Consider the following 17,598-nt stretch of genomic DNA (forward strand, 5'->3'; position numbering starts at 1 on the left):
AGAACACTCCCTAACACCATACACAAAAATAAACTCAAAATGGATTGAAGACCTAAATGTAAGGCCAAACACTATAAAACTCTTAGAGGAAAACATAGGCAGAACACTCCGTGACATACATCACAGCAAGATCCTTTTTGGCCCACCTCCTAGAGAAATGGAAATAAAAACAAAAATAAACAAATGGGACCTAATGAAACTTAAAAGCTTTTGCACAGCAAAAGAAACCATAAGCAAGACGAAAAGACAACCCTCAGAATGGGAGAAAATATTTGCAAACGAAGCAACCAACAAAGGATTAATCTCCAAAATATACAAGCAGCTCATGCAGCTCAATATCAAAAAAACAAACAACCCAATGCAAAAATGGGCAGAAGACCTAAACAGACATTTCTCCAAAGAAGATATACAGATTGCCAACAAACACATGAAAAGATGTTCAACATCACTAATCATTAGAGAAATGCAAATCAACACTACAATGAGCTATCACCTCACACCGGTCAGAATGCCATCATCAAAAAAATCTACAAAGAATAAATGCTGGCAAGGTTGTGAAGAAAAGGGAACCCTCTTGCACTGTTGGTGGGAATGTAAATTGATACAGCCACTATGGAGAACAGTATGGAGGTTCCTTAAAAAACTAAAAATAGAACTACCATATGACCAAGCAATCCCACTACTGGGCATATACCCTGAGAAAACCATAATTCAAAAAGAATCATGTACCACAGTGTTCATTGCAGCACTGTTTACAGTAGCCAGGACATGGAAGCAACCTAAGTGTCCATCGACAGATGAATGGATAAAGAAGATGTGGCACATATATACAATGGAATATTACTCAGCCATAAAAAGAAACGAAATTGAGTTATTTGTAGTGAGGTGGCTGGACCTAGAGTCTGTCATACAGAGTGAAGTAAGTCAGAAAGAGAAAAACAAATACCGTATGCTAACACATATATATGGAATCTTAAAAAAAAAAAAAAAAGGTTCTGATGAACCTAGGGGCAGGACAGGAATAAAGACACAGACGTAGTGAATGGACTTGAGGACACGGGGAGGGAGAAGGGTAAACTGGGACGAAGTGAGAGAGTAGCATTGACATATATACAGTACCAAATGTAAAATAGATAGCTAGTGAGAAGCAGCTGCATGGCACAGGGAGATCAGCTCGGTGCTTTGCGACCACCTAGAGGGGTGGGATAAGGAGGGTGGGAGGGAGATGCAAGAGGGAGGGGATATGGGGATATACGAATGCATATTGCTGATTCACTTTTTTATACAGCAGAAACTAGCACAACACTGTAGAGCAATTATATTCTGATAAAGATGTTTAAAAAAAAAAAAAAAAAATAAGTGAATGGTCGGGACTTCCCTGGTTGCACAGTGGTTAAGAATCCGCCTACCAATGCAGGGGACATGGGTTCGGTCCCTGGTCTGGGAAGATCCGACATGCTGTGGAGCAACTAAGCCCGTGCGCCACAAGTACTGAGCCTGCGCTCTAGAGCCTGTGTGCTGCAACTACTAAAGCCTGTGTGCCTAGAGCCCATGCTCCACAATAAGGGAAGCCACCGCAGTGAGAAGCCCGTGCACCACAACGAAGAGTAGCCCCCACTCGCAGCAACGAAGACCCAACACAGCCATAAATAAATAAATAAATAAATAAATGTATTAAAAAAATAAGTGAATGGTCAAGAATGGATGCTGGCAACATAATTTTCCTGAAGAACTGACTTTTATTTAGCTAAATTAAGTTATTTCTACATAGAAATTAAGCACGAGCTTCTTTTCCATTATGCTCAGTGGTTATGGCAGTTTGCTCTTTCTAGAACCATCCCTGAGTTAACTGTTAGATTTCACTCATGAGAGAGGTGTCAGAGAAGGATTTCACTCACATTCGTTAGGCTGCTGCTGCTAAAGAATCATTGTTTAGCGTTGGCAGAACATATGTTTTGATCATCCAGCTTTTCACCGTCTGGGGGCAGTTCTTTTAACAGAACCCACATTATAAGACACATTTGACATTAGTTGGGTTTGTTGCTTACAGCTAGGGAAGGCATTGAAGTGACTTCCTGTATAACTGATCTTCCAAATGGCATTGTAAGAAGTATTTACAATGATATAAATCTTCAGTTGCCTTAAGGAATTGGTATGTGGATACAAATCAGTTCATTCTTCAATATGGGGGCTTATAGAAAATTATACAGTAGAATTGAGCTCTGTAACAGTTAGTACTGGGAAACACATTCATTTTAAGAGGCTGCCTACCACAGATTCAGTACAGCAGAATTAGCTTGTCTTTTAATGCAAGAATGTAAGAAACACTCCAGGAGGTCATCCAAGTGGATTGTTTTAACTCAGTGGTGCGCTGGAATCCGTTTTGAAGGGGCTGGTTAGCCACAGGACAGACCTTCCAAAGATGACCATGTTTTCACGAACACCCAAAGCAGTAACTTAGTATGATTACCAGCCACAAATAATTAAACCTCTTCTATATGAATATTTTTGTGACAGAAGTCGGAGAACTAATATAAAAATCTTTTTTGGAAGATTTAACAATTGGGAAAAGGGGGTCAAAATAACCCATGATCTCAATAATGTGATTTAACCCCTATTGGAATTTTGGTGCATTTCCTTTGGAATATTTTTCTTATTCATGACCTTTTGTGGTTTTGCTTAAATATTATAGGGCACGTATAATTAGATGCTCTCCTTTATTTTCCCCTCTTAATAGCAGAAGCAGTTTTCCGTGCAGCTCCTAGTCATCATTTCCAAACTCTCCAAAAACCCATTATTATATTCAGCATATCCAACCTTTTCAGTTAATCACTTCCAGAAATGTATTAGTTACTATATAAAGAAATACTTTCAACAAAGCAATCTGTATTTGTTCAAAATTTATATATTTCAATCTTGCTGAATATTTCTCTGTTTCACATTATTTTCTATAAACTTTGATAATAATAGCAGTCATTAAGCATTGGTGTAGGTTATCTGATTTAATCCTTACAGCATCCTTTTCTGCAAAGGAGATACTGTTATTATCTTCATTCAAAAGATAAATTAAAAACTGAGATCACGTAGCCAGGAAGTGGCATAGCTTGGTTTTGAATCCAGCTTTCCTACCGTGATCTCTGATGCCTCTGAGCGTGGCCCCTTAAACTTTGCTTTCTAGATTTGAAGTCAAGTGTTTGAGTCCATACTCATAGGTAAATCTTTTTGTCTCTGTGGTTAATTTTGTTTCTGGGTCTCATCCATTTGCTTTTCTCTAGTCATTGCAGTCCGAATGGGAAATAGCATTCCCAGTGCAAGGACCTCATTTAACGAGAGCGGAATGCTTTTTTGTCTTAATTTTTAGAATCTTCCGTAATGGTAGTCATGTAAGTTATAGCTGGACATATGGCCATTGTCTTTAGAAGGATGTCTGAACTGACTTTTTCTGAATTTTAGGTATGCCTATGTATCTGACACCTTGAATTACTAATATCAGAATTAAAGTAGTCTTACAATACAATACAGAATTAGAAAGCAAGTCTCATTTACTTACGTCTCTTTATTTTGCAGGTCACGGAACAAAAAACCAAAGGTAAGATTTTTTTTTTCTTCCTTTTTAGATTTATGCTCTTTTGTGTTTAGATTTTACACTTTGCTGACTCAGCCTCCAATCCACTTGATTCGTGAGAGTGGGTGTAGAGTAATTAAGGTTGGCTGTTTGCAGTCACTGAAGAGCAGTAATGACAAATTAAAAGTACTTAGTGTTTCTAGTTGGCCTTACATTTTTGGGGAGGCAAGAGAGATTAGACGGTGTAATACCTTGTTTTGAAAGTAAAGAGGTCATGATTTTGAACTGAACCTTTTCAAAATTTTTCTTAGAACAGTAGCAAAAGCAGCACACTGGTCCCTACTTTACAGATGGGAACTGCAGAGGCTTGTTAACCACCTTGATCCATGATAGGCACTGAGTTTGAAAATGAGTGCTATATTTAGGATGCTCACGCTATCTTCTGAACTAGAGCCTGGAATATGCTTTTAAAAAAGATAATGCACTTTACCTCTTACAAAATTGTGATGTGTTGTAAACAGAAGCAGATGTCCCTGAGGTCCTTCTCGACCTCTGATGGTCTGCGTGTATTCAGTTCTTTCTCTTTTGTTCATTTTGATTATGCAGTCTTGCATAATCAGTGGTCATACTTCTGGTCAGTTCTCCTTAAAAATGGGAGACTTAATTCCTTGAGACCAGTGTTGTAACTCCTAACCTCACCCACTTAAATATGTTGTTCTCTGCTAGCATATGCACTAGAATCATTTGCATAGACTTGTCAAAATACGCAAGCCCAGTCTCTTCCCAAACCTTCATGGTCCCAGGTCACAGCCCTAGCAGATCGATGTATCTAGGGAAGCTCTGCAGGTGACCACAGTATATGTCCCAGGTTGAGGACCACTGCCCTGGATGAAGGGAATCAGATGTGATTATGATAACATGGGGGAAGATAAGGGTCATGGAGAGGCCAAGGCTTGATGGGAGGTTCTCTAATGACTGGTTTCTTTATTGTTTTGTTTCGTTTTATTGGACCACCAGACCAAAGTATGTCACACAGTGAAGACTAATAAAGATGGTACTAGTTTCTTAGGAAACTTAGTTCTGGAAAACAAATTCTCAGATGAGTAGACATTACTGTCACATATTTCTAATCAAAAAGCATTTCAAAGAGAATATAGTCTGGAACTTTGTAGTGATTTATAAAATAAACTGAGAGAAACTACTGTTAGCTGTAATTATTTTAATTAGTTAGAGAGAACGGTGTTCCCCCCTTGTACTTCCAGCCAGTTCCTAACCCAGAGGTAGGCATTATTTTGGAAGTATCTCTATAAATTACTTGTTTGGAATATAAATTATACTTTACCATAGAAATAGAATTCTTGATAGTAGAACAGTGTCCATATTTTCTAAACCAGTATACTGTCTAGGAAAGGATTTTGGCATATAAGTATATTTATAGGACTTTTTGATGATTTATGAGGGCAACAGATGAGAAAATTGGCATTTTCCTGAAAAATCCAGACCCTGTGGTCGCTGGAACACAGTGGTTGGGTTCCTGGGCCTGGCCACAGTTCTTAATACTTGTGACGCCAAGGACCAGTTGAGCTGTCAAAACAAGCTGCTCTGTATGTTAAGTGGTATTTCTATTGGAAAACTGAAAATCTGTTAGATTTTTCTTTCTTTTTTTTTATTTGTACTAGGTCTCTTCTCAGAATCACATTCCTCTTTTCTCTGCCAAAGCCTTAAAAATTAAACTTTCTTTTTTACTTACTACCAAAGTTTCCCTCCATTTAGGGTTTTTCTCATACCTACCATAAAATGGAATACAGTTTCACAGTTTCCATACCCCCCTATCACCACCACCCTCCCACTCAAAAATTAAAATAATCCTGAAGTGAGCTGAGAGCCTGCTTTGGGTCTCATAAGGGATTTAATTGTTAGAACTGGGGAATAAAAATTATCCCTGAGGTATGTTAGACCGTAAGGAGAAGGAGGCCCTGATCTTTCTACCTTTTTTATCCCGTTTTACAGCCACATCTTCATCTTTGTTCCCAAGAGCCTGCCTAAATCCCATTCTTCTTCCCTCAGCTGATGTTTCTGGGTCCTAGTCCCCTTCCCAAAGATGGTGCCTTCCTCAGGCAGCCTCCCCTTAACTCTGAATCCACCTCTCTTTCCCCAACAGACCCTATATAAAAAAAAGACTGTGTCGGTGCCAAGTCTCTGGTTGTACAGAGGACTGAAGTAAGGTTTGTCCGTATTTCAGAGAAAAAGTAAATTCAGCATATTTTCTTTATTTTTCATCATTTAAAAAAAGTGAGAATTTTGGAGAAAACAGGACAGGGCTTTCAAGTGGAGGTTAGGTGAAGACATGGGCCAGAGCTGGGCCTGCTACTCAAGTAGCAAATAACTAAAAGGCACTTAAGGTAGAAGCTGATCTCCTCCTTTGTTGGATATTGGTCTTGGAATTGGAAAAGTTTGTGGGAATGATGTAACAGACCAGATTTAACAGGGATGGAAGGGTATGATTAGGATTGAAGAAATAGACTGTGTAACGGAAGAGTTTGGACGTAACCATTTAGCGTTGTTAAAAAGATGTTAGATCTTAGGGTGACAGTTGGCTTAATGGAAGTTATCAGTATGAGATAACCGATTTGTAGAAACTAACGTGACCTTAAGCTACATTACTAGAAATACAGTATCTAGGCAGGGATTTACAGTTCCTATAATGGGCACCACTCTATGCAAAGGGACGGAGATCAACCTCTATGGACCATGAGGAGTTTGGGCCAGAATGGTTAAGGAATTTGAACCTGTGTCACCTCGGGGAGGGTTAAATACTGGAAGGGGGTGGGAAGTGTTTAACTCCCAAGGAATGCTTCCCACATGGGGAAGCTCTGGTAACTGTCTTCAAGGATTTGAAGAACTCTGGTGCCTGACACTTAGCAGTTCCTTGGTAAATGTCTGTTGGTGAGTCAAAGCAACAGGGAAAAGCTTCCAGCTCAATATAAATTAAAATTTTTAGATATTGCTGTCCAAAGCAGTAATTCATAACCTTTACCCAGTTTGGACACAGCAGAGAAACAGCACTTTCCCATCAGCATACCTGAGGAGATGGACCACTGTTGTACAGTGACCACAACTCTGGCTTTTGAGTCCATTCCAGAAGTCACATTACAGTGGGTGCATGGTGCTGCGTGCACTGAATAACCTTGGGTCTACTCTAATTGATTAACGTTTGAGGTAGGCTTTCTTCCCCCGAGGTCCAGCTAGTGCCCATTAGAATGACAACGAAATCACTAGTGGTTTAATGAGGAGAGAAGCTTCCAGGGAGACAGTCTGGACAAAGGCCAGTGTACATTGAGTATGGGGAGTGAGTGGAAGGTAAAGAAATGGAGGCAGTGCTTAGAGGTTACCGAACAGTGTTGAGTGTGTGTCAGCCACTCTGTGTGTCATCAATCTTTGAGATTTTTTTGTATTGCATTGTAACTCATTATTATTCACCAAGAAAATTTTCAGTCTAAAATAATGTCTTCTCTAGAGCTTGTTTGTATTTTAACTACTACTTTTAAAACATTTCTAGAAGGGTTTTTTGTTTGTTTGTTTTTGTTTATTTGTTTGTTTTTGATGTTTGGTACCATCAAGGTATTTAAAGAATAAAAATTAATTAAAAAACCAAAACAAAAAGGTGTTTAAAGAAAATAGTTTGTATTGGTCCTATCCGTATCGGAATTTTCTTAAAGAATACTTTTATCTGAAAAAGAATCTTATTGAAGTTTTTCAGAAATAGAGGCAATTAGAAGTTCAGGCTGTAAGATGAGAATGGTATTAAATAATGGCAGCAGGGAAGGGGAAAAGATTCAATCATTAGAGTAAGTAAATGGCTCTTGGTGGTAAACGAATGGAAATTAGAAAATAGGATACCCAGCATTTTTCACATCTTTATTTCCCTGATGCAGAGATCATGTTTAAGCCACGGACTTTCTCTCTGGAAAATAAGAAGCTGTGCCCTTATTCTGAGCAGCTCATCTTTAGAAATATTTGCACCACAAGCTGTTAAGATCACTGAGGTTCAGAAGAGAAGAGAGAGGGCCCAAAAAGTAATTCAGACTTAATCATAATTTCCCTCTCCTCTGTTACCGCCTGACTTTCTGGAGCATGACGTGGCACACGCACTGATTCTGATGTCTCTAGTTGGACTTCTGGAAGCAGGTCGGATTGGGCGTCCTGCCCAACAGCTGCACTGCTCTCCAGTTAGTGCCTAGAGTTGTGACTGGCTTTTAAATGTTGAAAATTCTTGAATTTACAGAAAGGTGTAATTTAAAAAAAAAAACAGAATAAGAATTCATTCAAGTCCTGAGACAGTTTGCTCTTAACATGTAGCACAGGCAGGCTTTTTCTGACTATGTCCTAGAGTTTTGAATGGCTAATCTCCCAGAATAGAGCACCATGTTGCAAGGAGAGTGGTCAAGCGGTGCTCCTGTTTTATAATGACTTCATCGTTTATGATCCATTCTACCTCTGATGTGACGGTGGGAAAATGCCTTGAGGAGCTTTTGCAGGGAATCTTGCACAATACACAGTACCCACCACATTTCTTTGGTTATGCTATGAATGTCGTAAAGTTAGTCGAACTGATGTTCAGATCTCAGCTCTGTAGACTCTCCTTACCATGTCTTACTCTATTTTAGAGAAGTGAGGGAAGGCATGTAACAAACCTGGTTACCTTAAAGTGGAGGTTCTAGCCCTCTTATAGAAGGGTAGCCTTGCAGAAGCATAACTCCTTCTATCCTAAAAGCTAGTTGGGAAGAATCCCGCCAGCCTTTGTCAGCTTCTTGTTTATTCTCATAATAAGAGGAAAAGGGATTGGGAATGCCATGTGCTACGGAATCCTCCAGGCACAGATAGAAAATGAATCATTAAATAATTCATCTTTATTCATTCATTTATCAGTTATTTATCCACTGGCTGTTAATAAGTCATGCAAAGGGTACTATATTAATAATATTAGATAATGACCAATTTATTTTCTTAAGAAGTATGTTTATTATTTATTCATTCATTCATTCATTTATCCTCTGACCTCCCTTCCTTACTAGGAGGCCCAGAACTGCCTCATGATTGGCTAAGGTTAGACCCAAGCATTGCTTTGCCGTTAGTTCAGGCTCCTACTCTTTTTTTTCCTGTTACTCACAGTACTCACCAATGTCCAGTGGGTATAGATTGGGCCCCCTGGTTTCTGATGATGTATCTCTCTCCTCATAAAGGAGCCAGTTCAATGAGCAACATGCTGGCCCAGCATCATTTCAGCAGTTAGAGCAATACTGCCACCAGGGCTGGCCCTAACATGACTCTGGGTGTCAAGGATTTGGGCCTCAGAATCATCTGAATTACCAGTCTCAATGATTGTTTCTGTATTGCTGCCAGCCTGTATTTACCAGGTGGATTTTCTTGGAAAGGGTGGCAGTCTTTTGGTAAGATGAAGCAAGGGAGGTGCAGATCCAGCGGAACATTCTCTGTAGGGTTGAGGGGAAGCCAAGGGGTCCTGCAGAGCTGCACAGTCGTCTCAGTGTTCCAGTACTTCCTGTTTGCCATTGTAAAAGTGAGGGAAAACCTTAAGTATTTAAAGTAAATAGGAAAACTAGCTACATTTTGAAATTTTTATTTTAAATGAACAGTTGAAAAACACACACACAAGGTCCACTTAATTTTTTTTTTTTTTTTTTTTTTTTTTTTGGACAAAAGCAAAAAGATAACATTTCTAATGTTTACACAGAGTGCCAAGAGTCTTTGAGTTCAGGTGGCTGTAGAAACCAAAACCAAGTTGATTTTGTGATTCTCTAGGCCTGGGGTTCCCTGTAGGGGTCTACTCTGTGCCAGGCCCTAAGAAAAAAAGATGAAAGATGGGTTCCTGCCATTGAGGAACTTCTGGCATGGTGAGGAGAAGGGTCTGTAAATGGAGAATGTCAATATAACCGGTTCATTCAGTGGTACAGAGATGGACAGCATGTTCCAGGAGCCCGAATGAAGGGTGCGTAGCCTACCTAGTCCAGGGATTTGGGGGAAATTTTCTCAGAGGCCAGTCTTTCAGAATGTGGATGAAGGAAAAGGGTCCTTGGGCTGAGAGCCTTGAACCTTTGCCATGGGTTTTGTGTGGGGTTTGTATGCATCCTTAGACCTTCTGGGCAGCCCTTCAGGTTGTTCCACTATTGATTTAGGGGAGTTAATGGTGCTTGCTCCCCTCTCCTCCTTAGTTAATGGAATGTAATTCCATGATACCGCAGTCTTTGAATCCTTGTCACCATCACTCGCTGCCCTTACCCCCTACCTTCGGTAAACTGAAGATGCTGGAGAATCCGGAAAGACTATGTCCCTCAGAGTTGGGTGAAAGAAGAGTTGTCTTATTAGAATTGGTCTCATGGAAGCTTTCTTAAAAATAATCTTCAGAAAAATGCATTTGATCTCAAAGGCTGTTTCCCAATCTCTCTCTTTCAGTGCCCGAAGTGACGAAACCAAGTTTAAGCCAACCAACGGCCGCCAGCCCGATTGGCAGCTCTCCATCGCCACCAGTCAATGGTGGCAACAATGCCAAAAGGGTGGCAGTGCCGAACGGACAACCGCCAAGCGCCGCCCGCTACATGCCTCGGGAGGTGCCGCCGCGATTCCGTTGCCAGCAGGACCACAAAGTGTTACTAAAGCGTGGGCAGCCTCCTCCACCGTCCTGCATGCTCCTCGGGGGCGGGGCGGGGCCTCCTCCCTCCACAGCGCCCGGAGCAAACCCCAACGCACAAGTGACAGGAGCGCTGCTGCAGAGCGAGGGTGGGACCGCACCAGGTGAGCGAGCCTCACGCAGGTGAACGGGAGGCACGGCGGCTGCAGGGAGTGAGCATGTCGCTTGTGTTGCCCATGTCAAGTCCACGTTAATTATATAGACGCTTGGGGTTACTCAAAAGATGGGGGAGGAGCCCAGTGTGAGATGCGTACCAGCATTTCTCTCCTGAAACTGGGTTTTGGTGTCCAGTGAGTGCGTGGTCTTGGCCTGAGCGTCTAATGTCACTGCTGTTTTTCCTCTCTCTTTGGGACCTTTTTTCCTCCTCAGACAAGAGCATTACAGTTCGAGCCTCCATAGTCCCAGCTTCCCCCACAGGTGTGTGCTCAGGGGGCGACTGGAAGTGAGGCGAGTGCAGAGGCTGGTTCTGAATCTCAGACTCCCGTGTTTACGTTCCTGGAATGCTGGGAGAATAGAGAGAATGGTCTCTTAGATGATAATGTAGAATCTTGGGAGGATCCCACATAATACCATTCTTTTATTAGATTTTTAAAATCAGTATTTCTTTAGAGAGCCCTGGATTTTGAGCTTTGTTAAAAACTGTATGTAGATATAAGGGATCTTTAGCTGAAGGGTCCTACTGGAAGTTTTGAGAGTTTTTAATAGATGAATACTAGACAGCTAACAGTAAAGAACTTCCAGATACCATCCCCCCCTTTTTTTTTTTAAAGCTTGTTAACAGATTTCCACGTATTCTTAAAATATTTTTTGAGACTATATTAAAATTCAGAGCTTGAAGACCATCAGGCGTTGGCAAGGACAATGAGCTGGTGGTTGTTAATGACAGGACACTTTATTCTAGTTCTGATTTGAACGTAGAATTGCCTAGAAAATTCTGTTACCATCTTGTGTGCCAAGCGAAGATGGAAAGAAAGCTCGCGGCGACACAGGCTTCATACAGAGATAAGCCCTGTATAGGAGGCTTCTTGTGGTGGCTGTCAGGCCAGGCCCAAATCAGGGAGGGAAAGGCCTCCTGGCCCTTCCTTCCTGGCCCCTCGTAACCAGCTGCAAAGGGAAGTGTGAGGGAGCGGTTGTGCCGGGCACTTCAGCAGCTGAGTGTAGCCAGGCCTGGACGTCGACATGGGTCCAGTGTGAGTCAGTCTCCTGTTTACATTCTTAAAACCAAGGAGGCCCTGATCTCAAGAGTTTGAGATTCTCTGCTTCCTTATTTTTTATATGGCTCTATGTAATAGTTTTTTTTCAACGTCGTATTGATTTAAAGCTCTTTGGTGAAAGGAATAAGTTTAGAAATTATTGGGCTAAAAACAGGTCATTTTTCCCCCCACCAAATACAGTAAATTCCATCAAATATGTGCTGAGCCAGACTATTTTATCAAGTTCCTTGGGCATACAAACTGATTCATGCTTGTCTGCCCCTGGCATCTAGCTGGGTGGGCATTCCTCATTCAGTAGATGTTTACTGAGCAGCGGTTCCCTGGTCGCCATGTGGAACTCAAACGTTAGCAGGATAGGTCTCTGACTAAAAGGCACTGACGTGGGGAAGGGAAGAGGTGAACACAGTACACTGAGCAAAACGGCGCCAGACAGGGAAAGGTGGTTTTCAGGTGGTAAGCTCAAAAAAGTTTCATAGAAGCAATGGCACTTGAACTAGGCCCAGAAAGACAGATAAATTCCAGTTTGTGAATTCAGAAGGAAAAAACAGGAGGTGCCTATGTGGAGGTGACTATGTGGAATGGTGCCAGGGTGAGAAGGTGCAATTTGTGGAATGTGGGCATCATCAGAGAGAGCAGTGGAAGATGAGACTAGAAGAGTCCGTTGGTCCCAGGTTGTGGAGCATCTTGATCAAACCTCAGTCCAAAGAGTTCAGCTGTCTTCTTGTACAATGAGAAACTATCCACTGCCTTCCATACAGCAGTGATATAATCAAAAGTGTGCTTTAGAAAACTCACTGCAGCCAGGAGTGTTCAGCATGGATTGGAGATATAAAGCAAGTACAGGGTGTTATTGCCTTGTCTCAAGATACAGGAAGGCCCTTCTCTGTCACGAGGAATGGCAAGAGGGTATCTTTGAGAGATGCTGAGGGGGTGAGATTTAGCAAATACACCAACCTGGCAAAACAGAAGAGATGACTAAGATGGGTGTGATACAGTTCACCAAGGCAGGCAGCTGGGTAGAGAACTAGTTTGCGGGGAAGCATGGTGAGCTCTCCTCTGGGGCACTTTGAGCTTGGGGTGTTAATAGAGCATGCATGTGCAGCTGTGATTGATGAGACACTCTCTTTCTCAGAGTCAGCCCTTGGAGGTGCTGCTGCTTCACATTATGCAAATCCCACTTGGGGCCCGGGAGCCTCCTCCAACAACGGCGCCTCCCCCAACCCTATTCACATCTGGGACAAGGTGATTGTAGACGGGTCTGACATGGAAGAGTGGCCTTGCATTGCCAGCAAAGACACTGAGTCTTCTTCCGAAAACACCACCGATAACAACAGTGCCTCGAACCCTGGCTCTGAGAAGAGCACTCTGCCAGGAAGCACCACTAGTAACAAAGGAAAAGGGAGCCAGTGCCAGTCTGCAAGTTCTGGGAACGAATGTAATCTTGGGGTCTGGAAATCTGACCCTAAGGCTAAATCTGTTCAATCTTCCAACTCTACTACAGAAAGCAACAATGGACTAGGAAATTGGAGGAATGTGAGCGGTCAGGATAGAATTGGACCTGGCTCTGGCTTCAGCAACTTTAACCCAAATAGCAACCCATCTGCCTGGCCAGCGCTGGTCCAAGAAGGAAATTCTAGGAAAGGGGCATTGGAAACGGATACTAGTAATTCCAGCGCACAGGTTAGCACAGTAGGTCAGGCATCCAGGGAACAGCAGTCAAAGATGGAAAATGCGGGTGTTAATTTTGTTGTCTCTGGCAGAGAACAGGCTCAAATTCATAACACTGATGGACCAAAAAATGGAAACACTAACTCCTTGAACTTAAGTTCACCAAACCCCATGGAGAATAAGGGAATGCCCTTCGGAATGGGCTTGGGGAACGCCTCCAGGAGCACTGATGCCCCTTCACAAAGCACTGGAGATCGAAAGACTGGGAGTGTTGGATCTTGGAGTGCAGCTAGGGGGCCTTCTGGAACTGACACAGCCTCTGGACAAAGCAATTCTGGAAACAATGGGAACAATGGAAAGGATAGAGAGGACTCCTGGAAAGGAGCTCCTGTTCAGAAATCAACCGGGTCAAAAAATGACTCTTGGGACAACAATAACAGGTCTACGGGTGGGTCCTGGAACTTTGGCCCTCAGGACTCTAATGACAACAAATGGGGTGAAGGGAACAAAATGACATCCGGGGTCTCTCAGGGAGAATGGAAACAGCCGACTGGGTCTGATGAGTTGAAAATTGGAGAATGGAGTGGTCCAAACCAACCAAATTCTAGCACTGGAGCATGGGACAATCAAAAGGGCCACCCCCTCCCTGAAAACCAAGGCAATGCCCAGGCTCCCTGTTGGGGAAGATCTTCCAGCTCCACGGGAAGTGAAGTTGGAGGTCAAAGCACTGGAAGCAACCACAAAGCGGGAAGTAGTGACAGTCATAATTCTGGCCGTCGGTCGTACAGGCCCACACATCCTGATTGTCAGGCTGTCTTGCAGACTCTTTTGAGCCGAACTGATTTGGACCCCAGGGTGCTCTCAAACACTGGCTGGGGCCAAACTCAAATTAAGCAGGACACAGTGTGGGATATTGAAGAGGTGCCAAGGCCCGAGGGGAAATCTGACAAAGGAACTGAGGGGTGGGAGAGCGCTGCCACACAGACCAAGAACTCAGGGGGCTGGGGAGACGCACCCAGCCAAAGCAATCAAATGAAGTCTGGATGGGGGGAGCTCTCAGCCTCTACAGAGTGGAAAGACCCCAAGAACACAGGAGGCTGGAACGACTATAAGAACAACAACTCTTCCAGTTGGGGAGGAGGACGACCAGATGAAAAGACATCTTCCTCTTGGAATGAGAATTCCAACAAGGAGCAGGGGTGGGGAGGTGGACGCCAGCCCAATCAAGGATGGACTTCTGGAAAGAATGGTTGGGGAGAGGAGGTCGATCAGGCGAAAAACAGCAATTGGGAAAGTTCTGCCAGTAAACCTGTGTCTGGGTGGGGTGAAGGAGGGCAGAATGAAATCGGAACTTGGGGGAACGGTGGGAATGCAAGCCTGGCTTCAAAAGGCGGGTGGGAAGATTGCAAAAGATCTACAGCCTGGACAGAGACCAGCAGACAACCCAGTTCCTGGAACAAACAGCACCAACAGCAGCAGCAGGCACAGCAGCCGCCGCCGCCACAACCAGAGACTTCTGGTTCATGGGGAGGCCCAGCCCCACCACCTCCAGGCAACGGACGACCTTCCGGTTCCAACTGGAGCAGCGGGCCGCAGCCAGTGGCCCCGAAGGATGAGGAACCCAGTGGTTGGGAAGAGCCATCCCCACAGTCGATTAGTCGGAAGATGGACATTGATGATGGCACTTCAGCGTGGGGAGACCCTAACAGTTACAACTACAAGAATGTGAATCTGTGGGATAAGAATTCCCAAGGGGGCCCAGCGCCTCGAGAACCAAACCTGCCTACCCCGATGACCGCTAAATCAGCATCAGGTAGGCAATGGCTTTTTCTCACAGGTTTTGGTGAAGAAAAGAAATCCTAAACCAAGGCATTTTTATTAAGATGCATTTATTTAACTTAGCTTTGTTCTGGGAATCTTTCCTACGTTAACTCTAGGCTGTTGTTAACAGAGACTCTTTTTATAAAATGATAGTGATAACAGATGCTGGTGGTACATTTTAATGTTCTTTCTTGGCAGAAGGAAAAAGATGGCATCCCTGGGTTAGTCTCCCCAGTTTTTTTTTGTTTGTTTTGGTAATTGTATTGGTCTGCAGAATCCAAAAGATTTATATCTTGCTAAACAAACTGTGCTCTAGATTTAAAAATAAAGAATTAAAATAGGAGCAGAAATAGACCTGACTTCCATTCTGGTTCTGCCTGTGGACACATCCTCTGTGTTTCTCTTGCCCCGGCGACGGGAAGTAGTCTGTGTTGTTCTTGCAGAGACCATCAGAAAATGCTGTAGCAAAGCTGGGATCTGGAAGGTTTCCATCACTTTCCAGATGATTTTTAACAGTTAACCTCTGGAAGTGGAGTACTTCGTTGTGTGGAGATTGTTATCTCATGATAATCAGTTGTCCAGAATTAAACTTTCTTCCCTCCTTGTTTGAGTAGGAAACATCATACCTGGTAAATTAAAAATAGTGCTGGTGAAAATTTTTAAAAAGGCAGGGTGGCGGGGGTGGGGGTGGCCAGGGGATTTTGAACTCTTTTAAAAAAAAAGAAGTAGTGCTGGTAATCATTCTTAGTTTGGCATTGTCAGCTTGGATGTCCTCATATAGTTCAACAAATTAAGAGGATGCACCATTCAAGTGTTCGTTTTTTTAGTTAAAATTATTCATAATATTTAATTTTCCACTTTCCATAGTAAGCTTAGTATTCAGTGAATCCAGTTATGGACACTTAGAAAATGATTACTTTTTTTTTTTTTTTTCTCGCCCTTCCTCCCTCTCCCGTCCCCTGATTACTTTTAATTAGTTCTTTTCTTGAAATATTGAAAAGAATGAGGAAGGAAATGAAGATTGCTCATTAATTCCCTACCTAGAACATGTAAAAATTTTTATTCATATAGTAAAAACCTTCAAACTGTACAGAAAAGCAAAAGGTAATAAGTAAAAGAATCTTAGTCCCTAGGGTCTCTCCCTGCAGGTCTTAGAATTTTGTGTGCCATTCAAAAATTCCGTTCATACCTATAGCAAAATATATCTATCCTTTAAAATTTTTACACGGAAGGGATTGTACTATATACACTGTTCTTCACCTTGCTTTTTTCATTATTCTTAAAAACTTTCCACGTTAGCATGTACATTTCTGTCTTTTAATTGCTTCGTATATAGTATTCATTTGATGGGCAACTCACGATTGGTCTGACTGGTCCCTTTTTGGTAGATATTTAGGTTGCTTCCAAATGTTATCTGACAGTGATGCAGTGGGCATTGTTGTACATGTGATTTCATCTACTTTTACAAGTATATCTGTGGTATAATTTCCTGGCAGTGGAATTACTGGGCAAAAAGTTAAAGTGACAATGCCAAGTGCCCTCCATGAAGGTGGTACCTATTTATATTTCCACCAACAGAATTCAGGAGTGCCTGTTCCTCCTACCTTCACCCCCAGTGGATACTATGGTGTTCATTGAACAAATCATTCTTAGAGATACATGTCCTTTCTTTACAGTCTGGAGCAAAAGCACACCACCTGCTCCAGATAATGGTACTTCAGCTTGGGGTGAGCCAAATGAAAGCAGTCCTGGGTGGGGTGAAATGGATGACACAGGAGCATCGACCACAGGCTGGGGGACCACACCCTCCAGTGCTCCAAATGCCATGAAACCTAGTAAGTATACGGCATTATTTTTGAGGGAGTCTCTGTTATAACTTTGGGGGTCACACATTTTGGCGAGGGCTGTTGTTAAACTGTTGTTTCAGTGAGATTCAGGACCTTGAACCTTTAATAAATGGTTAGCAGCAAATGCTGGGGACTTGGCATTTGTAAAAATGCTTACAGTGAGCTAAAAGTCATAAGTTAGTTTTGTTGATTTCGTTTTAACTTAGGTTTAGTGTCTGGCCAGAATAGAAATTTTCATGTGGTGCTTTTTTTTTTTGCTCAGTAACTTAAATATTGCTCATTAGATCTATTTTGCATTTCTGCTCTCATGTTGGTATAATTTTTTTTTAAACTCCTGGCTTTTAACGTGGAACAAGGTCTCTGCTGCCCAGTGACTTCATCCTTCCGTTCCTTCCTTTCCCCTTTCTTTGTCTCTCTTCTCATACATCCACCCATGTAAGGACATTTAAGGTTTCTTGAACCCAACAAAGATTTCTTCATTTGAATTTTTAAACAAAGCACGTCACACTTATTCATGATCATTGAAAATCTAAGCTATACTAGATCCAGCTGGCAATGTGTAGTCACAGTAATTTGCAAACTTTGTAAATGGATGCTGCGGAACGTCCCATTGGATGGTGCTCAATTGAAAAACTCAGTTTCAAGTATCTGTTTTCACTTGTTTATAGTTTTCTTAAAAAGTACTCCAACATCACTTTTCTACCATATTGCAGGCTTAAGGAATTGTCTTTTGATTAAAAAATGTGGTCAGACTGAATACTCAAAATTTGAACAAGA

At 42.3% G+C, this 17,598-nt stretch overlaps 1 protein-coding gene across 4 annotated transcripts in view; it reads left to right on the plus strand.

Moving 5' to 3' along the window:
- TNRC6B (trinucleotide repeat containing adaptor 6B) overlaps positions 1 to 17,598 on the plus strand; it is a 246,682-nt gene that overhangs the window by 182,082 nt on the left and 47,002 nt on the right. For 3 of the 4 annotated variants that reach the window (XM_068560730.1, XM_068560733.1, XM_068560731.1), the window contains 4 exons: positions 3,568 to 3,589; positions 10,037 to 10,375; positions 12,618 to 14,966; positions 16,651 to 16,809. In XM_068560730.1, coding sequence (XP_068416831.1) covers positions 3,568 to 3,589; positions 10,037 to 10,375; positions 12,618 to 14,966; positions 16,651 to 16,809 — 2,869 coding nt within the window. The remainder of the gene's footprint in view (positions 1 to 3,567; positions 3,590 to 10,036; positions 10,376 to 12,617; positions 14,967 to 16,650; positions 16,810 to 17,598) is intronic. The other variant, XM_068560732.1, reaches the window with a different exon arrangement.

The sequence above is a fragment of the Eschrichtius robustus genome, chromosome 13, assembly GCF_028021215.1.
Source record: "Eschrichtius robustus isolate mEscRob2 chromosome 13, mEscRob2.pri, whole genome shotgun sequence".
Lineage (NCBI taxonomy): Eukaryota > Metazoa > Chordata > Mammalia > Artiodactyla > Eschrichtiidae > Eschrichtius > Eschrichtius robustus.